The sequence below is a fragment of the Hipposideros armiger genome, unplaced genomic scaffold, assembly GCF_001890085.2.
Source record: "Hipposideros armiger isolate ML-2016 unplaced genomic scaffold, ASM189008v1 scaffold_539, whole genome shotgun sequence".
NCBI classification, from domain to species: domain Eukaryota; kingdom Metazoa; phylum Chordata; class Mammalia; order Chiroptera; family Hipposideridae; genus Hipposideros; species Hipposideros armiger.
In genome coordinates, this window is record NW_017731889.1 from 646,318 (window position 1) to 669,963 (window position 23,646).

Below are 23,646 nucleotides of genomic sequence, written 5' to 3' on the forward strand. Positions count from 1 at the left end.
CATCCATCCACCCACCCATCCATCTATTCATCTGTCCATCCATCCATCCATCCGTCCATCCATCCATCCATCCACTCACCTATCTGTCCATCCATGTTTGTGCAGAGCAAGCTCTCTGCCACTTAGGCCTGTATCACCCAAATCTAAAGCTACACATACTGTCTTGACACAGTGGAAGGGATATAAGTTTCCTGAAGAATAAAGTGCATTCAAGCAGGGTTAAAAAAGAAAAACAAAACAAAACAAAATGGATTTTTCTCCAGTTATACCAAAAGTGATGGTGTAACTAAACCAAACTCCCTGGAAAGCTAGATATCATCAACCTTGAATGACAGGGTAGATAGGAATGAGCCCAACCCAGAGTGTATTTGGGAAACACTGTTTCCAGCAGCTGCAATTTAACATGCATTAGGCTGTGAATTCTGTGCTTTGATTTCTAGGCAACTTGCACAAATTTTAAATCTGAATATAAATACATACACACACTTCCCCTCTCCCTCCGCCAAAAAAGCTGAATAAAATGGTAGAAGGCCTAATGACATAACGCGTTTGTTATAGCCCTTGGTAACTACAGCAAGTGCACCCAGGCCACAACCTGGCCATTAGGGATTGTGGTGGTTAAACCTAGGAAGTGAAGACAAAGCAGTTGTAAATAACCCCTTTTGTTGCAAAACAGTGAATATTTCTATTATACAATGCAAGCAAATTATGGTTACTCTGCCTGCAGGGTCCCCTGCAAGAGAAGGGATCTCCTCATGGGAATGGTTTTTATTGTTGAGGGAGATTTTTTTCCTGTACTTTTAATTAGTCCTTCATTAAGATTCAAAGAATTTGTAGATCGTGTTATTGCCAGCAGCAAGCTCTGTTCCTGAAGGGATACGAGATGGTTTCCTGAATGTTGACTTAATTGGCCTCCCCTCGTCATTACTTCTGGGTGGGCAGGTGCTTGTTGGTGCCTCCCCTGCCACTACGGGGAGGTGACAGGAGCAATTCCAGCATCAGTGTGGCTTAATACCACTTTTGGAGATTTGCACTTGAAGATAACCTTGGTGAGTTTACTGATGGGGTGGGGAGGGTTTTGTAGGGTTGCCAGTGAACCTGGCAATCTAAGTGCTCTTGTGAGGCACTACGTAGATTCATGTGGGGAACTGACCTGCTCTAGGTCTGAAAGAAGGGTTATTGTGGACCCACTGGGTGGACAAAAGTCAGATGGAGCCCCCGTGTTATGTGTTGAGTGCTTTTAAATGTTACCTTTATATGGGCAGAGAGGGCTAGGAGGGTACCAGCGGGGCTACTTCATGTGCTTTTGGAGTCTGCATCTTGAGCAGCGTGGATCAGTTGAGACAGGCCCAAATGAAAGTATTATTGTGGGGATAAAAAAAATACGACCTATGAGAATAATTTTTAAAAATTGAATTTGTTCCGTCTAAGTAATAGCAATGTTCAGGGCTCTGGGGATTAGCCGGCACCAGGCTTCTAACCTCTGTGCCTCCAGACAAATCATTCAGGGCCTCACAGCTTAAAGCTCTCCTGTAAAGAGGAAGCCAGACATCCTGCCATCTTTACCTTTAATCCCATATTCAGAGGAGGTGATTGCAAGTTACTCTTTATTTCACAGCTCAAAAAAATTAAGGGGCTTAAATTGCATTGGCAGGTTTAAGCATGGTATTTTTACAGATATTAAGTCAGTAAGAAATACACTGTGCTTCTAAATAGAAACAGATTATAAATTTATGTATTATTACATGGCTGTCTTCAATATTAATTATTGGTGGCTTCACTAAAAACTGGATTACAATTTTAAGTCAGTCCCATCCTACCAGCAAAACACAACATTTTACTTAATACTTCTCTCCAAAGCTTCAGGGCAACTTGCACAAATTTTAAATCTGAATTTAAAATGTGTACAAACAGAAACAACTTAGTGTGCTATTTTATTTATCCCTGCTAGGTGCATCACATTTGTTTATTTATTAAGTCAGTCACTCATATTTCATGTTATTAATTTTAAGAAATCTTTAAAATAGCCACCGGCGTTCTTTACTGTCAAGAACAAAGATCTGTGATGGCAGATGATTGCTGACATCACTTTTTATTCTTCAGAGTTTGTACAAACAGTTTTGGGGATGTTGAGTTTTTATAGTTACTGCATGATTGATACATTTCCTTTTCCCACAGAACCAAAGCATGTTAAAGATGCTATTTTAATTTAATTCAATTCCGGGAATATAATAAGAACAGCTTTAGGGGCATGTAAGAGGAACTGGAGGAAGGGAGCACAGGCCTTGTCATCCCTGTCGCACACAGAGCGGCAAGAGGTTGCCGCCCGTTTGTCCTCAGGCCCCGACGGCCTCAGTCCGGGGGAGAGGAGCACGGGGCAGGCGACTGCAAGGCCGCAGCCTCACCAGAGGCTTGCTCCTACATTGATGGGAACGATTGCCCATACAAAATCAGACAGCCATTACTTCCCCGTCCTTTGTAGAATTGAGTGCCCAGCCTCTTTATTCTGCTTTTCATTTTTCCTTTTGGAATTGTTCTGCTACCAGGAATGGTTTTCTGAGAACTAGAGTTGGAGGAGGGCCTTGTTGCGATTCTGCTAATAAAACAGATGATCAAATACATAGCCAAGCTTAGTTTCTAGCCTTAGACCCTTGTAAAGTCACATGATGCGCTCCTTTTTCTAAGGAAAAAAGGCCGAGGCCTGGACCCAGGTGAATTTCATCTTGGGCTGCTCCCTATTGCCTGAAGCTCCACGTTTTCCATTTCTTTCCCAGAACCTGTCTCCATCCCTGAGATTAAAGGGAAGAGCAGGGATGTTTGTCTTCTTTCTACTACTCTCCTCTCCTCCACTGAGTCCTGACCAGGTACCCCGAGAGACACTTAACGGTGATGTACACTTTCCTGCTCCCTCCTGGTTGCATGTTCGAGGAGGTGGGTCCACCGGCGGAACCACCCCCACCTCCACCTCTCTCGTGCAGTGGTGCAGGGTCAGCTCCACAGACAGTAATGCCAAATGAGAGCCAGTGATATAAAAAACGCTAAGTGAGAAATGATCAGAAAAAAATTGCTTTTCTAAGTAAGGAATTGCATGTCATTCCCCAGTGAAGAGTCTACGTGGAAAGATGAGGCTGGCCGATTGTTTCCCTTTGGAGAATATAACAGTGTGAACTTTGGAAAACAGCGTAACCAGGCAGTTCCACAGTAAAGTCACTACACCACGACAATGCATAGATCTTGTGCACACACTAGTGGTGCCGGCCTCCTACCCATTCCTTTTACCACTTAGACGTTTTGTCAGGCTTCTCAAACCAGAAGGCCCTTTCTGTTCAGGAGCTTAGGCAGGTTTAACATTTATGAATGAAACACTTGGGGTCAGAGTCAGATCCCGTTAGCAGCCCTTTGAGTTACCCAAAGGGTAACGTTCCTTTTGAACAGCGTAGGAAATGGCCTCATGAAAAGACTGACTTGTGCTAGAAAAGTAGAAAATAAGGGAAACTGTTCAGAAATAAGATTCTTCTAAATCAATATGTAGAATGTAAAATCCGATACAGCTAGATTGTAATTGCCGTGCTGTGTACGCAGAGTCTGAAAGAGAGGAGAAAAGGAGAGATTGATTGATTGATTGATTGATTGAGTTTGGAAGGAGGGGGAGTGACACATCAAAAACTTACAATAAACCAGGCTGTGATTTCACCATATGTGTTGAATTGAACTCAACTCTTCTGCATTTAATGAAGACTTTAGCCTTTAGGGGTAAATAAAACAGGGATGGCCTGAATATTTTTTACTGGCTGTAATAATTAAAGCCATGAAAAGGTGGTGGGGTTATGTTACTTATTAACTTGAATGGCTCTTAGATTTGATCAAGACGTGGTTGCCCATGGCGTTTTGTTTCATGCTTGTCCTTTGTTTCATTGACATGCTCTGTCCTGGCTTTGTGGCACTATAAAGGCAGCCAAGCAGTTAGGAACCAGACCCAAAAAGGCTTTAAGACCTACAGTCCAGCTTTTTTCTTGTCATCCACCCCACCAAAAGCAAACATTCAGCCACTAGAAATGAGCCTGAAACCTTCTATAAAGCTGTATACTTGGAGGGAAGGTGAGTGGAGGGACCTGGAAGAAACCTTTCCCCTTAGAAGGAAACTGATCAGAGTTAGGTGTGGCTGGGAGCTTTTAAAGGGTGTTTTTATTTTCCTCACAGGTTGAGCCAAACATTAAGAAGCAGTGAGGTTTATTATAAGAAGAGCTTGGAATCCAGATGTATTGGTTTCGTATTGCTGCTATATCCACAAATCCAATGCCTTACAACATAGATTTATTATCTTACAGTATCTGGAGGTCAGATGTCCATAATCAGCCTCACTGGGCTAAAGTTAAGGTATGAGCAGGCCTTTGTTACTTTCTGGAGGCTCTAGAGTAGAGTATGCCCTTGCCTTCTCCATCTTTCAGAGGTCCCTGTATTCCTTTGCTCATGACCCCTTTCCTCCTTCAGAGCCAGCACCGTCAGGCTGAGCCCCTCTCACATGGCTATCTGGTTCTCTAGTTCCTGTCTGCCTTCTTCACTTATCCTGGTTCTCTGTTTTCTGTGTGCCTTCTTCACTTATCCTGGCTCTCTGTTTCCTGTCTGCCCTCTTATAAGGACTTGTGATTGCCATGGGCCCACCTGGATAATCCAGGATCACCTCCCCATCTCCAGGTCAGCTGATGAACAACCTGAACTCCCCTGTGTCCTGTAACTTCACATATTCACAGGTTTCAGGGATTAGGATGTGGCCATTGTCATGTTGATAATGTAAAGGGTAGTGAATTGGGGAATTCATAAGGTTGGATAATAGATGAACACAGGGTATGCTGTTAGAAGTGGGTTTTTATAGTTTCTTACAGTTTCATATAACTACTGTCAGGAAAAATACATACATATGTACATAAAAATACACATGTATATGCTATAACACTGTAGAAAAAGTCATTTGTATTTTTAGCTTAAATGAGGTTTCTATATTACTTGGTAGCTAATGTCAACTATTGAATATAAAGAAAAATTTTGAGTGTAACATACACATAATTTATAATTTTAGTTTGGGGGAAACTGGCATTTCTCTATTCAAAAGAAAGATCCAAAAAGAAGGATCCAATTACCATAATTTTATTGACCTAAGAATATTTGAATTAACCATGTTTTTTTGTCTGGTGAATTTTTTTGTGCTATTATTTTTATTTATTAACACTTAACTTCACAGGGTAACTTCCAATAAAAATGATGCTGTATTTTTAACACTATACACATCCTTTTGGTGCTCACATCTGTAAAATTTTTACATGGTTTTAACCGCCGCGTGCATGCTCTTGTGTGCTGAGTGACTTGACTTTTCAGTGTCCCCTTTCTCCAGTCATCTCTTAAGGCTGTGGGTAGTATGTGCCCCTGTCGGCACAGCCAGGCAGATTCCACTGAGATCACAGGTTTGTGAAATGCTCTGGGAGAAAAGCACCACTTGCATTTGCATAAAGCAGAGCTGCAGTAGTTAAGCTGTCAACAGCTTCCTAATAGAAAATGTCCCTGAAATAGGTATGACATGTACATGTAATGGCTTTCTTTGCCTGTGAAATTAACGGTGTAAGGCTTTAAAAAAAACCTCTTATCTTTGAACTCTTTTAAAGTTGATCCTGTTTTAACAAATTTTCATCATTTAGTTGCTAAAAGTCAGTGCCAGAGGGCACAAGATTGAAACTTGGATTTTGCTCAAGTCCATTTATTCAAAATTGGCTGTTCTGGGTGCTTGGAGGTGGAGAGATTTTTAAAAAGACATGCCAGGTCTGTAGGAAACTCAGAAATTTGAGCATATGCACAGTGGCACTTTCAATATTCTGTTATATGGCAGAATAGAACTGACTACATGGGAATGAATGAGAGGATAAACCCAGAAAGCAAAAATGGTTTCTGAAAGACTTCTTGGAAAAGGTAGCTCTTGAAAAGTGGTGGTGGGTGGGGGGCATTCCAGGCAGAGGGACTGGTATTAGCAATTCATATCAGTTTGCAGAAGTTTGTTTAATGGCTGAGGAGAGGATTGGAACTAGAAATGAAAGTATTGGACAATGCACATTGGGGCATACACGTCATTGTTTCAGTCAGAGGACAGAGAAGGATCAGAGTTGTGCTTCAGCAAAACTCACCTGGCCTGGCAAGGGTAAGCAAAAATGAGTTTGTAATCCTTCAAACAAAGCAGGCCTGCTGAGGCCCTGCAGGGGATGGCAAGCGCAGGAAATCGGCAGGGAGGAGAATGGAGAGCTTCTTTGGCAACTGGTTAACATTTGCTGGTAGTTGGGTAAGGTTGCTGGTTGCATTCCTCAGCCCAAGCTTCTTGTACCACTAGTCTTTAAGTAAGGAGAGCCATTCTAAATGAACTCCCGGGAGCAAAGTGGGTCTTTAGACGGAAAGCGCCAGTGGGGTTTCCTGAAACCCTTTTAAGAGCTGGGTTGAGGTTTTACTTGAGTCGCAGAGCTAGTGCCCAAGGTCACTAACTTAGTGAGTAAGCCAGGCAGGACTAGACCTGGGTTCTAGGCGACTCGCCAGATGAACGCGCCCCCAGTGCCTGCTGTTTGTGTTAGGCGGTAAGGACGCCAGTGTTTAAAGGGGTGGGGGGGGGAGTTTTATCACCTGTACCAACCAAGATCCGTGCCCCAAGTGATGATGCAGCGCTGTGTGAGGAGGACGCCTCAGCAACAAGGACAACTTCCGGGCGGGGATGAGGCGGGGCCAGGACACCTCCCCCTGGTGGGTGCCCCGCGTCCCCGCCCCCGCGTCCCCGCCCACCGTCCGACTCCCTCCAGCCCCAGATGCAGCCAGGTGGGTGGACTCTCTCTCGGACCAGAAGGCCACCCTGGACACTGGCACGGTGGTGGACTTTAGCCGGGGCCTGGAGGCTGGTGTCAGGTGAGGGTTTGGGCGGTGGAGGATGAGCCGCACGCGGCCCGTGGTGTCCCAGGGCTGACATGACTTGCTTGGTTAAAACTTTCTTGTATTGTTACTCCCGGCTTGGAAGCCGGGCTGTGGGGCTTACATGAGATTTCCTAAATCCCTCTTGCCCACGCTCTTTCCTGCGGGGACCTACTGCGCCTTCCTGGTGGACGCCGGTGGCTTGGCCCTTCGGGCGAAGGGCTTCTGTTCGTAATGTCGAGGGATCCCGAACGACCGACCACCCACCACCCAGGGCCTTGGCTTTGGAGCCGGAAAGAGGTGCTCGCATCAAAGATTGCTGCAGAACAGCCAAAGCTGCCCTAAGAGCTAGGTACTTAAATTTTGGGTTTCGTCCTTGTGCTTTTAATTTGGATCATTCCTTGCTTTCAGAGAAGGAAGTGTCCCAGGGACCGATGTTAGTATGGTTCTCGCCGTCATTAAACTTAGGTGACGTTATTTGAGAGTGGGGGGGCAAGATGTATCGATTTAGTACAGCATCGCCCAGCGGGCCCTGCGGAATTGATAGTGGCCTTTGGGGACTTGCCTTTGCAAAGCCTTGGAAAGGTGTCACCGCCCCTGCTTTGGGGAGAGGTGGGAGCTGAGGGTGATGCGCAGGGGGCTCCGGCACTGCTGGCTACAGAGGACTGCGCTCAGCGTGGAAGGAATGGGGAGAACGTTCCCCAGATACAGCTTCTTTAAAAAAAATTTTTTTTTATGGAGTAGTGCTAATGATTTGACTTCCAAAAGGGGAAATAATGGTCACTATAAAAATAGCGTGAACAGATAATATTAGAATCAGTGAGAAATGGATCTGCGATGTTGGTGAGAACATAAGTGAAGATACTCTCAGGACAGTATGTGGTTTTAAGTCTTGCTCCCAACCTTTCAGTTTAAAGCAAAATTGCAGATTTCACCAATAGCTTAATCGGCAATGGCTTTTTGCTTTTAAAAATAAATGCTAAGATCAGCTCATGTTAGCGATGAGGCTGATAACAGGGTGGATATTTGGCTATTGGATGTTGACGTTAAAAGAACATTTTGGTATGTTTTGTAAAATATATTTTTGTCTGCCTCATTGCAGAATATTTATTATGTTTATTATCTGAAGGTAGATAATGAGTTTTTCAAACTGAAAATTTGTTTTTTAAAGAATTATATTGAATGATTTAATGCTCTTATATTTTGAAAACATGCATAAATCTTACAAATGTTAAGGGAGGTATCGTGTCCTGTCTTGTACACAGAGATTGACTTTTAAGCCATTTAAAAATTTAGATTTTGACTCAGTGGGAAATTTTGGAAGGATAGGGTTTTGGGAAGTATCATGTCTGTGAAGAAACTTTCTCCCTATATTCTCACTTGCTCATGTTATTTCATCTGCAGAACAAGTGTTTGGGAGTCCTTTCTATATTTTTATTTACCAGGCACCTGGTTTTCTTAGTTTAGCATTTAAGAATGTCATCTTATTTTCAGGGACTTAAAGTTTTTAACAGGTAGATACATTAACATTTGAAAATGTTTGCATTTGATTTTAATTGTTTCGTACTTTCTGTTCGTTTTAACTTGAAATTAGTTGATTTTCATGTAAAAAAAGATTAACTTTTAAAATGGTTACCACAATGAAACTATAAATTAGGAGAGGCAAACTTAACTGCTAAACAAAAATAGCATTTCGTAACAAAATAAGGTACTGAATTAGTTTTCCATAATGTCAACAGTTAAGATTTCTTGCACTTAAAAATAAAGAAATTTTAGAGCATATCCTAGTAAATGCATGGCGTAGGACTGAAAACTATACTTTCCTGAAATTTTGAAGAAATGAAAATCTGTATTTGTAAAAAATACAGTGAAAGGGGAAGATATATACATATATATATATGAGCCATATAATGTATTTTATGCAACATTTTTGTGTAGTGGTTTTTATTATTTTTCCACTTTATTTTATAGTTCATTGCCTATGTTGTTTTTTTTTTAATCTTTCACTTAAACTTAACTTCTAAGTTGTTCACTAATTCTTCTAAAATGGATACAGATTGCTTTAAAGATCAAACCAGTACTGGAAAACTATAAAAAGGCTTTTTTGTTTTTGGTATTTTGTTGTATTTTTCTCAGCACGTATTTACATTTACAGTTTTACTCATTTTGAAGATTCTACTGTGCATTTAAAATTAGACTGAAGCATTTAATACTCAGAACTGTGAATGGACTGTTACAGTTTTCTAGGGAAAACAGGCCTGATCACTTCCCTTCCTGAGGGTTCCTCTCATTTATTCCCAATAAATAAGTTTCCCCAGAATCCTTGAAATAGTTATTATAGTTGATAGTTGCAGTTTTCTTATTTTGTTGTCAGAATCTGTTCTGGTGACCTTTATCTACTGGGATTGCTGTAAGAATGGAAACAAGACTGGCCTCTGGTGTGCTATTGGAATATTCTGGTTGTTTCTGGTGTCCTTGCGCCCTGGCAACTGAATTCTGGCATTTGTTGTTTTCCCCTTTGGATGGGCAAGGAGCCATTCAACTGATATTAGTGTGAAAAATTAGCAACTTCCATCAGTACTAAGAATTATGCAGATTGTTTACTAAAAAGATAGTATAGTTTCCTTGGTAGTTTGTTTCCCTTTTATTCATATAACCTATAAACTGTAAGATGACAGCCCTCCCACATCTCTGTACATCTTGTTCATTTCGACCAGGTGATCCAGAAACATTTGTTCAGCAGGAGGGAACAAACTTACAAGTTTAATATTCATTTGTTTGAAACAGTGGTTTTCTTTTTATTCTTTGTTAGTTGTAGCCAGCATGGTCTAGCATTTTTCCACAGAAATGCTAATATCCTTGTGAAATGGCACGTATCCCAGAGGTTAAACTTTTTTAAATTTTAAGTACAGTGTGCAGTGAGAGAAAGTCTCCACGTTCTATAAATTAGAGGAAAAATTGCTGCAGCTATGATTGCCTTTGTTCTCAAAGCCATTTGAATTGCAGGCTGTGTTGGGACTGGTTCGTACATTGTTTAACTGCTGAGACTAAAACTTCTAATTAGAGTAATTACTGGGTGGGAGCTGACAGGCGGGGCGGGGTGGGGGCCAGGGGTGTGGCTGGGAAGGGGCGCCGCGCGGTGGGAACCCGGCCCCGACTGGCCGCGCGGGGCGGGGCGGGGCGGGGCCGAGCCGAGCTGAGCGGGGCGCGGCGGCCTCTGCGGGGATTGGCCGGGAGGAGGAGGCGGTGCGCGGGCGGTCGCGGGACTTAGCCGCCGGTTCCCGGGACCGATCTGAGGGCTCCAGGCTCGGGTCTGCGCCCCAGCGGGAGCCTCAGTAAGTAAGCCGTTTTCCTCCCCCGCCCCCGGGTCGGGCCCGCCCGCCGCTGCCCGGCCTGTCTGACAGCTGCGGGGCCCGGGGCCGTCAGCTGGTGTGAGTTAGGAGAATTAGGGTGTTTTTTTTTCTCCGTCTACCAAAATCCCTTCTCATTTTCCTCTGTTTAACCTCAATCTTTCCACCAAATGAGCTTTAGCAGGAAAGAAAGCCAAGCTTGATTCACTATTATTCGTTCTGCTTCTTCATCCTGTCCGTCCGTATTCGCTCACAGCTAACAGCCCCTTGTGTGGCGTTGGCATTCCCACTAGCATGGTGCTATCACTTGATGTGAGTGAGCGTTATAGTTGCTTTCAGAAGGTGCTTCTGACGGGCTGTTGCCTTGTTTCAGCGCTTTTGTACTTGTTGTAAGCATAAAACTCGCAGAGCATTCAAGGGCGTGGGCTTTGGTATTGCAGTTGTTTGTGTTATATTTCCAAGTCTTCAAGGAAAAAAGGCCAGGTAAACACACACATTCTGATGCGCTCAAGGAAGTCCATTGAAAGGACAAATGCAGCTGGAAAAGAGTAACAAAAATGACTGCTTCAGGCAGCCTTCTTTTAAAATGTTCTGCAGGTTAACTTGAGCCCCTAGAGGGGTTCTGGTCTTTGGTCTCAATTCCTAGCAAACAACCTTAGATGGAAATGTGGACCTAACGCAGGACAGTTAACCACAGACAAGAAAAGAAGCTACATTTTAAATCATGACTCTACAGTGAAGTTTGGGTTGTCCGGGAGGGAGCAGCAGTCTGTTCCTTTTTTTGTTTGTCTCAACTATTACTTGTGGAGGTCTGAGATGGAACCCTACATGATGAAATCGGCAGAAAAGTGGTTCTTAACCTGTGAGGTTGCATTTAGTAATTTTAAAATCTGGGTGTCCACGTTTCTTTTTGGGGGAGATCTGTGATTACTGGTTTGTTGAAGTTAATTTGTTTTAAATAAGTCAAGCCTCACTTTGGGATAGGATGGGTAGACTATAACTGATATGCTGTAACTTCGATATGTTAAAAGCAAAGTAGTAGATATTCTGTTAAAATGTGGAGAATAAACATCATTTTTTAAAGGTTTTTTTTTGTTTTAATTATATCAGAAAAGTTTCTAAAAACCTATATAAAGAAAACTGTTGCATTGCTACCTCTGGTTTTTAAGATGAATTCCAAGTTAATTTATACAGATAAATTAAGCTGGAGGGAAAGTTTGGTTTTTCCGTAGACTGATTTATTTGCTATTAAAGTTGAATAAACAATCAAAACTTAGAAATCCAAACACATTTCCTATAATTTCTGAAAGTTCTGTGCTGTTAAAACATACCAATAAAATAATACTGAATTTTTCTCACATGAGCACATTATACATACACAAAGGCAGATATAAAAAGAATAGAAATGTTAAAACTTGACTATAATTTTTATGAAATTTTTCTAGGAGTCTATTATGAATAACAGTAAAATCCCAAGCACCGGGATTTTAGATTGCTACTCGAAAACACATCTTAGGTTTAATCATAGTCATGCCCACACCTATGGAAAGGTTGTTGGTAAGCCTTAGACATACTTGGTTTTTAAATCCATGGTTAGAAATTTTAGGATTTTAGCCCCATGGTTAAAAAGTATGTGTTTTGCTTCTTTGAAGACTTAATTCTGTTGATTGACTTTCAAGTACGTATTTGAATTCACATGAGAAAATACTCCATGGCAGCAAAAAGTCCGCATTTCAGGTTTCCTGCTCCTAGATCAGCTTCAGGCTGCTCTGGGGCCATGAGTAGGAGCTGGAGCTCACAGTAAAAGAAAGATAATAACATCTGAACTGGCACAGCAGTCAAGTGGACGTTTTGCCCTCAAAGGATATTTTTATAACACTGTTTCAGTCTACTTGTTTAGTTGGGGATGGTTTCTACTGTGATGGGAAGTACATTAGTTTATGAATTATTCAGCTATATTTGTACATAGCATGCAACGTTGGGGTAAACAAACCTGGCATCATTCATGTATTGTGTTTCTCATTCACCTGTTTGACCTGCTCACATGATAGGCATCCACAAAACAGCCATTTCTCTTCATGCCGAATGCTGGCCCACTCAAAACTTTCCTTCCCTTCAGATGAGCTGGTATTGAGGTGGAAGAGAGAGACAAGGAGGGAAAAAAATGAAAAATGAAGTAAACATTTCTTGAAAGTATGTGAAACTTGATTTCTTCCTTTTTTTCTCCTGAAGTTAATAAGCCTGTATCTTTTTCAAGAATACAGATTTCTGTGTTGAAGTGACCCATAAATTAATCCTTTGCTCTGTTCCTCATAAAACTTTTCAAAGTTAATCCAGAATGTAAAATGTCTGGACCAGAATCCAAAAGTAATACAGAATTTGGGTGAAGTCCGATTCCTGTGCTTTATATACATTAAATCATTCTGTGAAAAAACACTGAGACACTGGATAGTAAATTGTACAGTACTCAACACATTTTTATTAAATAGAAACAACTTTCTTTCTTTATTTTTGCAGCAATAATTCATGGAGTTTGACTCCTCACCCTCTTCCACTTCACACCCCCCACAGTTCCTCTTTAGTTGTGGTTGGCTATACATATATTTAAGGATATGTTTCTTTGTCGACTTTATGACAGAAACCACAACAAATTATGGACATGTGGCTAAAATTTATGCTTAGTTTGGATTTGGTAGAAAATACAGAAAGGATATTAGAAAATAAAATTAACCAAAAAGATATTTATGTTGTTTTGACTATGTGCCTATGAAGAAGAAAGAACAGGAACTAGGAGTAATGGAATGTTAGTATTTTAGTCCAGAATAAATACCCAAGAGTGAAATTTGTTTATAAATTATGTCCTGCGCTTAAAAATACGTTGAGTGTATGTGTGTGTCCATGCCTGAGTCATTTGTCTGTGAGGGCCAAAGTGGTTCACTTGGTTTCTCCCTCCTTCTGTTTTTTGGGTTTTTTTTCTCACCTTGCAACTCTTCTTAATATTGTGTCCAAATGCTCTTGTGGCTTTTCTTTTAGCTGTTAAATTCAATAATTAAAAAACTTACGTCTGTAATGACAAGTTTAAACAAGGAGACTAGAAAGCAAAGGGACAGATCTCTCTTAGAGGTACTATTGAGTTTTTGCACTTAGAACAAAATGGGTCGTTACTAGTCCTCATACAATCTGATTTATTAGCATTTTAAAACATTGCAGAGCCATCATTTCATTGATTACTCGATTGCAGTTGAAGAGACATTTCAGTTATTTTACCATCAGCTTTTAAAAAAAAGAATCATCTACCCATGTGTTGTTTAACAGGATGTTTATAAAACTTTTAAAGTTGATACATTTGAATGTGTGTATATTTTGGATTTGTTTTAGTTTCCAAGTGAGAATCACTTCTGGCCTGAATTTTCATGTGTAGCTATATAATTTTCTTCTAATAGATTTACTTAAATCACCAAACTGTTGATTGACAGCTGTCTTGCTGTCATTTTTACTGTATTACTCCATCTTACTATATTGGACATTAGGCCTTTATTTAATAAATGTGTGTGAGTGTCAGGCATGGTATAGATGGCACATGAAAAGAGCAAGATCGGGTTCCATTCATTAAGGAGTTGCCTTTAAAGTATGCATTTTTTTTACAGAAGTTAAAATATAGTTTTGTTTGAACTCAGATATTCTTTGTTTAAACTTGAAATAGGATCCTGTTTTTGTCCATAAGATTCTGAAGAGCATATTTTCAGTAAGAGCTTGTTCTCACCCCCCACCCCCCCACCCCCATTTGTAATCACTTGTAATTTAGAGGAAAATCTTATGTTTTCAGACTGAATATTCCTAAGGATCAGATCCCTATGTTCCTGGGACTATGTGTTATAAAGAAGACTCTAACGTTGACACAGTTATTTACGAAAAGTGTTAAATTTGTAATAAATAATCCCACATAGACTATCTGATTTTGATGTAGTTTTTCCCTTGGAAAAAACTCTGAAAATACTTGATCGTTCATGTACATTGTCAATGACAACATAAAAGTCTGAGCATGTCACTGTTTGATACAATGCTTCATGTATATTTGCAAAGAATTTGGAAAATTTTAAATCCTTCCAATATTTGTGTGTTGCACATACAGAACTTATGTCTTATACTCAATGATATTAACATTCATCATCATCGTAGAAGTATTGAAATTAGAACTGTTGAGACCTGTGTTCTCAAATAGTGTTGTTCTGAATAAGCATAGAGAGGCACTCGTAGTTTTCACACTAGTGCTGGGGACCTGCCTGTAACTAACTGGACCTGCTTTAACAGAAGCCCCTGGTTTCTGGTCAGCATCTCGCTAAAGCATGTGCTTTAATCATTTATGAATTTCAGTGCTTGGAGATTAGATTGCAGTATTAAATTTCTTCATAAAGTAGATCTTCTCACCGTTAAGTAAAATTTTGGGAAATATTTTTAACATGATTTCAGAAAAATATATAGTTCAACTTGAGCTGGAGGCAGAAAACAAAAATGAAAAAAGAGGAAGACCAGGCAGCTCATATAGATTACTCAGAAAGAGTTGACTCAAAAGAGCTACTTAATTTCTATTCATATATTTTTAGGAAGTATTTACACGAATTCAAACATATCCTACATTCATTCTGTTCTTAACTTCATCTTAACATTTCTTACCATCTTACCATATTACAGAAACAGTTCCATCTCATTCTTTTAAATGGTTGCATAGTATTCCATTGCGTGGTTATATACCATTAGCCATAATTTCTGACACACCAAGCCAGCTGACATTTTCATGATAAAGGTATAGTCATAGGATGTACCTTGGGAGGTCATAAATTAGTATGTAACTAGAATTTTTAGTTAGAAAATACCACTATAAGTTAGGAACGCAGATTCATAAAATGTATATACTTATTCAAGATAAATGCATCAGTTATTAAATATAATATTGTTAACTTAGTTAAGAGCATTCTAAGGAAATGAAATTTTTTTTCATTTTTATGAAAAATTTTTTGAAAAAAATACTGCAAGTACAAGAAAAGTTGAAAGTATTCTCTCAACTTTCAAGTATTCCAAATTCTTTAGAAAGCCTGAAATAAGCCCTGCGTTGAGCCTGCCGTGGTTGTCATGGCAGGGTGAATGGCTTAGGAATCACTTAGGAATTTATAGTTTCTTCTTCCTGAGTGATGATTTTCTTGAGAAGCATAAAATTCAAATCAGGAATGGTCTTCCTTTGGCCCCTTTGGTTATTAGTCTGGCAGGTTCCTGGGAAGGGGGGGCAAGCACCAAGATGATCCAAGCATCTCTTGTAAAATACTTGGGAATATTCACTTTGAGTGTTTACAAATATTTATTTTCCAAAATGTGTAATAGAAACCATTAGTGTACACATGGTTATAAGAGATCCAGTTGCCAAGAGGATCCCATTTTATGCAGTTTAAATAATATGCTTTGTGTCAGATTGCATATAGTTTGTGTAATACTTTTATAAAAGTTAGGGGAATGTTAGCACATGAAAATTTGACCCTTATAATCTGGATACTTGAGAATGGTTTATACCAATAAATTATTTCAGATAGTATTTGCTGCTGATGGTGTCTGTTTTGGTCATTGTGGTATCACTTTTGGAAACACCATGACAAAGCCATGGCTCAGAAGTACAGTAGTCGTGGCTGTTAGAATCGTTTCCCAAAAACAGTAAATATTGCTTTTTTCTATGTGAAATGAATTATATGAATATTTGCTTCTGCTTAAATTTTCTTTCTCAAATTTGACTGCAGCTGTGCTCCTTAAAGAATGTTTAATAATCAAAAATAACATTCTGCCTGGACAAATATATGCCTCTTGATTGTTTTATTTTGAAGAAAATTATTTTTACCTTTCAGTATTTTATTTGGTGACTTTTGTTGCTTGGCAAATCGAATTTGTTACCCCCAAATAATGTGAACTATAGTCTTTTACATTTAAATTTGGCAGTTCTTTAAAATGTGTTAAGGTTTTGCCTAAACTTATAAAGGATGGTTTTTCTGTTGTAAGTTTTGTTTTCAGTAGCAGTTGTTTTGTGTAGCAGTTCCAACCAAGCAATTCTATTTTTCCTCTGTACAAGTTACTAGTACTAGTAATACTAAACGTTTTAGACTAAAAATATTTTAATTATATCGTGATATTTTGATTGACAGCAGCTCATGGGCAGACTCTTGCTTATGCACAAATTATCAATTGGCTCATTTTTGACACTTGAGAACATTTATCAATAAGAAAGTGACAGATGAAAGATTATATCCTAACACTGATGTGAAGCCCATGGCTCTCACCAGTGTTGGGGATAGACAAGGTCAGCTAGAACGCCAGAGTTCCGATACTTGGAGGATTTTGAGGAAGGAGAACTCTTGTTTTCAGGAACTTCGTGATTATAACTTAATTTTACACAGTTTTCAAAAATCGTCATATGAAAATGTATACAATTCAGAGATTTTTACTTATTTTGGTTCAGAGCAGTGTCTGAAAGATGACTTGGTTTAAAGTTCTGTCACATATCCTGTAGTTAGAGTTCCTTGTCACCCCTAATGAGAGAACTGTATGAATGGAAACCCATGGCTCGCACACCTATGCACTGTGGAGGCACCTGAGGCTGTCAAGTATGGTTAGGTGTTTTCTGGGAAGAGTCGGAAGGAGTTTGTTAGTCTTACAAAAAAGACATTTTGTATCTGTGGGATTACCTTGTTAATCCAGGAGGCCAAGGAGAACTGCTTTCCGCTGTGCCCTCTGCCAGAAAGCCTTCTGCATGTGACTTTCAAAGGGCAGCCGTGTCGAGTCTGGTTTGGACCCTGCTTGTGTTGAATTTCAGCCAGCAAGTCTCCAGCATACAGGAGAATTTGAGATTTTCTCCCTCCCCCATTTCTTCTGTTTTTGTTCAGTGTAAACAGTTCCTGTCGTAGAAACATAGACAAATATAGCAGAGAATGCTTTTCTGGAAGAAGAATGCTCCCTAAGCATTTTTTAACCATTTTTGGGAAGAATTGATCTTTCTGTGTGTTTTAGACAGACTGAAAGAGAGGGAGGCCGCTGCTGTAAATTGAAGTGACATCATATGTATTGCCCCCATTGATCCGCTTTTAGTCTCCAGCCAGGATAAAAGGAAATGGCATCAGGGAGGAAGCATGCTTCATTTAGGCACAGATCCCAGAGTGATAATGGGGTAATAATAGAACTCACGCCACTGTCAGTCGGTGGCTGCATTAGTTCCAGGCTCCTTCCCCGTCGGGGCGCCTCTCAGAGACTTCCTCCGTGGCTGCAGCATGCCAGCGGGGCCGGGACGGGAGGTGCTGTTCTTTGCTTTTGGAGGTGCAGGCAGTGGGGTTCAGATGTTCGTGTGCACTGGAGTCCTTGTGTTGGGGCCTGCCTGTGGAAGGTCAGTAATGAGACGCGTTGTGACATTTTGTATAGGAGTTGAGCTGGCCTTTTCTGCGTCCCGCTAATGGAAGAAATGGTGGAGGGCCTCAGTTGCGTGGGTGGTCCTTCTGGGAGCCAGGAGTGAGTGATGTCCCCCGTGACAGCAGTGAGAGGCTTCTGGAAGAATCAGGGTTTGTTTTCTTTGTGCTGCTTGTAGACTGGGAAGGGTGGGTTTGGAAAATTCATATTTTCTTTCCAAGAGTCGGTGTAGGAACTCTTTAAAACCGTTCAGAGTTGTGCGGCTTGCCTCAGCTCTTAAATTCACTGGGAAAAATACCAGGTAGACTTTCTTTGTACATTTCTGGTTAATTAGCAACTAAGGAATCCTCCATGTTTAGAGCAAGAATACAGACCTCTGAATCCTTAACAAATAGCATTTGTATCGACTGACCTCCTTTTAGCATTTTGTTTTTTGTATTCGAGTAAGTTTTACAGTGTTGTGAAGTTCTCTATTTCAAGTACCCACATGATGTTGGCACCCCATAGCCTTATTTTGTCTTAAGTTACTGAGGCAGATGCATTTTAAAAATACCGAACTGGTTTCCATATGGAAAAAATAATAATCCAGTCATGAATTCCTTGTTTGTACAAAGTGAAAGACTTTCTATTCCTGTCACTGTTAAACTGTGGCTGTGAGACCCTCAGAGGTAAGTAAAGGCAGGTTCTTCTTATAATGTTCGAAGGAGCTGCTTTCTCAGGAGATAATTAATGCTCTGAAACATGTACTTTGTTTTTCTTAATCACTCCATGGTGTGACTAAAGCCATGTTTGTCTTCCTCAGTACCACTGTACTAAAAGACAGTTGGCCTAGAAGTCATGTGAAATTTAATTTGATTTCCATGTAGGTGGGAGTGGAATGACCCACACAGCATTTCCCATTGCCGCCGAGCCAGCAGCCAGGGCGAGCCTGCCTCTCAGCACATTTGGAGTGGGGCTCTCTCAGTTGCTTTGCAAATTTCTGGTTTATTACATAGTACTTCTCTTTCATCATAAGGTGGCTTTACTGGGAGTAAATGTTTATTTTACAAAGAGAAATGTACTGTATTAAAGCGAGCTACTTTACCGCATTTTTGCTTTAATATCCTCTTTTCACGGTCTGTAATCTCATGTAAAAATTATGTAATGTTTACTTACTCATTTGTGAATGAAAGATACTAAATTAGTTTTATTGTCTGTACTAAAATAGTCTGACCACTGATTTTCTCATTATTCCGAAACTACATTTGCCCCCAGCGAATTAGAAGCGTTAGAGTTGAAAGGCAGATGGCTACAGGTTGTTGCCTGAGTGAGAGTCACTTGTACAAGCCCATTCTGGAGACTGGGCCCAGCAGCACCCAGGGCATGAAGCTGGACTGTTGTCATGGCTGCGTGGAGGGGCCTGGTTGTGTTCTGGCCTGTGGGAACAAGCTGGCTCTTGCAGTGCTGCCAGCACCACCGTGCCTAGGAGGGCTACCTGGAGGGCTGTGTGCATGCAGGCGCTTTACCTGTCTCCAGTTAGAATGAATTAAACTTGTTAAAGAACCACAAAGGCTTGACGCCCTCATTCCACCTCAGCTGTTTATCTTTAGTCAGGGGCTTAGCTTTAAATATTTTTTCTATCATGTGAGATTAGGAGAGGACAGAAACTTTCAGTGATCTTTTTCTGTTCTGTTTCTGTGTGCAGATACGTGAGTTTTCTGCTTAGAGAAAGCTGCAAGAGATATGAAAGTGTGAATCCAGATATTTCGATAGGTTCACATATTAGTAATTCTTAGATTTTAAACTGGAGTTGCGTTTATTGGTAAAACCCAGCTAGGGTAAGTTGAGGGCCAAGCTAGTCGTCTTCCTCAAGGGTTTCTTTCCTCCGTGGGTTCCTCTAGTTTAAACCATATCCAAAGCGGGAATTCTAACACTAGGCCTCTTTGTACACGTAGGCACATAATAGGGAGATGCTTTTCTTTCCATTCTTTCCTTCCCTGTAATTCTGCGAATTGCCCAGGCTGGCTCCCGCTGTATTCAGTTAGTGAACCGGTCCCTACCCCCAATCGATGGATATTCTTCCCTGTGTCAGGCTGGGCCCTTCCGTAAAAGCTGTCTTCCTGCGTCCAGAGTGGCCTCAGCACTTGAGGTGTTGCTGCCTTGGGCATGGCTGCCGACCAGTTTTGAGACTGCCCCTCGGGATGCAGCACAGAGTGGCTGCTCTGATTCTGGGGCCCTCCCCTCCCAAGTCCCCATAGAGGTAGGTGGACTGTTGCTCCGTTGGCACCTAGCCGGGCCACCTCAGATTGCGGCCATGTGGCGCACCCTTTGGAAAGGGATAGGGTGGGTAGGGAGAGACCATGACGGGGGAGGAAGGGCCGGCTCTGTGAAGAGGGTTCACGTGCAGAAGGACAATTGGGAAGTGACCGTAGGGGACTGAAGGATGCACTCGGCCTGGCTGACGGCTTAACCTCCACCAGCGAGGGGCCCCTCGTGGAACTCAGGGAAGGAAGATCCAGAGAGGGAGGGTAGGCTGCAGGGTGAGATGGACAGGAAGGAGGGCCAGGGAGCCGGGTGCCGGCTGAGCTGCCGAGCCCCACTCCAGCACAGGGCTCATGGTGTGACCTGGTGAGGAGGTTCTCCAGAGTCTGGTTCCTGTTTTATAAAACAGATTTCTTTTACTATCATAAAAGTAGCCTCATGTGTCTAACTACAGAAAATGGAAAACTGGCATTTTTGTTACTACTTGTTAGGATGTAATTTGATATCCTTAAAGCATCGTACCAGGCACATGACTTCTGATGAAAGGAAATTAAGTGTTAGTCATTCTCTGAGTCCTTGTGGAGAACCTCACGGGTCAGTGCTGGCTGTAGCCCTGTTTCGGCTGAAGGCACCTCCTTTCTCCTGTCAGCCTGAGAGGAGTCACAGCTTGATTCAGGTGCATGGAAGGATGTTATGAAATCAAACCGCCCAAGAATCAAGGCATGTGTATCTTGTGTCTGTCTGTAGGCAAGTGGGTGTTTCCTTAGAACAGAAGGGCAAGGTGAGGAAACACAAGAAGCGCATTCTTTGTGGAGTTAAGTGGTGAGTGTTCTGCATGATCCACCCGATTTCCCTCCACATGTATTTTGGGAAAGTGGCGGCGGGGGGGGTGCGGCGGAGGGGGACAGGCAGAGTGCACACTTGGGGGAAGAAAGGTAAAGAGAGAGAGAACCTATGAATTTTTAAAATTTCTTTGAGAATAACAGAAAGTAGGGATTAAAAATCCAAGTGTTTTTCTATATATTCTGCTGGCCTGGTATTGACTTGTAGACTCATAAATTTGTGGTCGTTGACAGGGATTGTCTGGGCATAAGTAGGGATGGAGAAAAGCTAAATGCAGAGTCTTGTAGAATTCATAGTACTAATTTTAAAACCATGATTTTAGAATAACTATTTTCCACTTCCTACAAGATGCATCTTAAATGTGCTTTTCTCTGCATTTGTAGTTTATGTGAGTGCTGTCTGCTCTAGGGGCTGATCTAGGCACTGTGGGGTAATAGTATGTGAATAAGACGGATATTTTCAGTTCTTGGATTTCACAAGTGGTGTTTGTTTATAAAATAGTTTTCATTATTTGTGTACTATGTAAAAACACCCTCCTCTCTTTGCCCTTAACTGGTAACCCCATTTTTTACCTGTCCTGTATGAAAACTTAGGAAAATAAGTGACTCTGTGTGTGTGTGTGTGTGTGTGTGTGTGTGTGTGTGTGTGTGTGTAAAATCACATTCTTTGATATTTTTAATGGAATAGTAAACTTATAATTTTTATAATGGAGGGATTGTGAGACATGGTTCTTGTTTCATTACATACTGTTGAGATTTTGGTTCATTTTGGTTCATTTGCAAGGGTCAGGTGGTAAAGGAAATCTGAATACGGCCTCTCATTTCTGTTAAATTTCCATGTGTTTGCCTAAGATCACATGGTTTCTTGAATCTTTGTCGAAGCTAAATGACATTGTTTGGCACATGTATGCCATAAAGAAAGGGATCTAATAAACCATGAGAATATTTTATTAAGATAAGTACAGTTTTTATCATTTCACAGGATATACACATTTTTAAAAAGGGAAAAAACTATTAAAATTGTGATACTCAACATATACTGATAACAAAAGATGAATACAAGTCATGTGTAGACAGTTTTTTGGCATCCCCAGTATATATTCAACATATATATATTAAACCATCATATTGTACAACCTTAAAAAAGAAAAACGATTAACACAGTTTTGATCTGCCCTAAACATAGAACTGACATGACAAGCCATGGAGAATAGGCCTTAATCAGGCCCCAGATGCAGTGTCTTTGGGGATAGAGTGAGTGTAAACACTGAGGCTTTACTAAAGTCAGGTCTACAGTTTTCTCGTGTTTCAGACATCTGCCGAAGTGCCTAGGTTACCCTGGATTTACTGTCTTTGTTCTGAATGTTTGTGGTTAATTCCTTGTAAGCTGAATGGCATTTTCACTGGCTGTTGGTTTTGCCCTCAGCTTCTTCCAGACCAGCTGGTCTTGCTTCTAGAGCATCTTTTGGAGCAGAAGACCCTGAACCCCAGAACTCTACAAAGGCTTGAAAGGACATACCACCTCCCCCAGCAGGATGCAGAGGTAAGTCAGGACCACCCTCGAGGTTCAAACAGTGGGGCCCTCGCAGTTGTGAAGAACGTGGGCCCTTTGCATCCCAAACTGTTGAAACTGCTATTTCCATGAGCAGCACCCCATGCTGTGTACTCAGGAGTGAAGAGCAAGTCCTTCCAGCCAAGTGGAAACTGCCTCCCTGGTCGTGCTCCTTCCAGCAGGGGCCCTGAACTGGTTATTACTGGGATATTTTGAGGTCCTAGGTTTTTCCCTCTTCTTAAATCATTAAATCACAAGGACGGCCATAAGTCTCCTAAAGGAATGAGCAGGCAGGCGGGGTGGAGTGCTTCTGAGTTATAAACGTGGGCGGGTCATCTTGTGTGTGGTGGTGGCGCCGTCTGTCCAGCCCGTTGCGCTTTAAGGAAACTTGGCTCAGACGTGCCAGAGCCTCTTGGTTGCATTCAGTTAAGACAGGAAAGGAGCCATATGTAAAGGAAATGAAAACTAAATCTAACAGCCGTTGTTGGAAAAGCAAAATTGGATGCTTGTGGGAAAGCAGTATGATGTGGTTCTCAATATCTTTTAGCGTATTTATTGTGAAGAATGTGATGTGAATCCTAAGATGAGTTACAGGGTTTTTTATATCTATACAGATAAATAGATAATAAATATTTGTTGTATTAGTCATCTTAAGTTAAAAACAAGCACACAGTCAAAAAGAGAAAAGCTCTTTTAATATAAAACTCCTAAAGTCAAGTAAGTTTGGTTTGTGTTCAATTGAAAGTAACTGAACATTAACAACTGCAGTCCAAAATGGCAGCCATGTAGTAACATGTGGTTACTGAGCCCTTGATGTATGGCTGTTTCGAATTGAGATGTGCTGTGAGTAAGAGTGTGAAATGCACGGATACTGAAGACGCAGCAGAGAAAACAGCAAAATGTCTCACTCATAATTCCTTTGTATTGATTAAAATGTGAAAATGATACTTTGGATATGTTGGGTTAAATAAAATACAGAAATTAATTTCACATGCATTGAAATGGAGTAAATGGAGAAAAGCCAGCTCATTATTAGATGAAAAGGTATGATAGACATTGTTATACATTTTAAAGTGCCATAAATTTGGGAGTTAATTGAACAGCCCCAGACAAGACGCGTATAGGTTTTTCCCCACCTAAGCATAGATCAGACGTGCAACTGTTGCTGTTTATTTCAGCTCTTATATTTTTGTTTATAGGAGTTTCCAAATGCCAGCCTGTTATTTTTAATTAGTGTTTAAAAGATGTTTCTATTTATAAGCATGAGGTTAAGTTTTAATCAGAGCTGACTACC

At 40.9% G+C, this 23,646-nt stretch overlaps 1 protein-coding gene and 1 long non-coding RNA gene across 21 annotated transcripts in view; one reads left to right on the forward strand and one right to left on the reverse strand.

Moving 5' to 3' along the window:
• The window catches only part of AOPEP (aminopeptidase O (putative)), a 433,403-nt gene that overhangs the window by 338,264 nt on the left and 71,493 nt on the right, over nt 1-23,646 (forward strand). For all 20 annotated transcript variants that reach the window (XR_002126899.1, XR_002126900.1, XR_002126898.1 and 17 more), the window contains one exon: nt 22,227-22,343. Coding sequence is in view for 9 of the 20 variants with exons in the window: in XM_019668789.1 (XP_019524334.1) it covers nt 22,227-22,343 (117 nt within the window). In the remaining 11 variants the exon portion in view is untranslated. The remainder of the gene's footprint in view (nt 1-22,226; nt 22,344-23,646) is intronic.
• On the reverse strand, nt 10,280-17,594 carry LOC109396729 (uncharacterized). Its single transcript, XR_002126908.1, has 4 exons — nt 17,502-17,594; nt 17,006-17,215; nt 12,311-12,407; nt 10,280-10,821 (listed from the first exon to the last, which is right to left on the reverse strand). It is a non-coding gene; the product is annotated as an uncharacterized LOC109396729 (long non-coding RNA).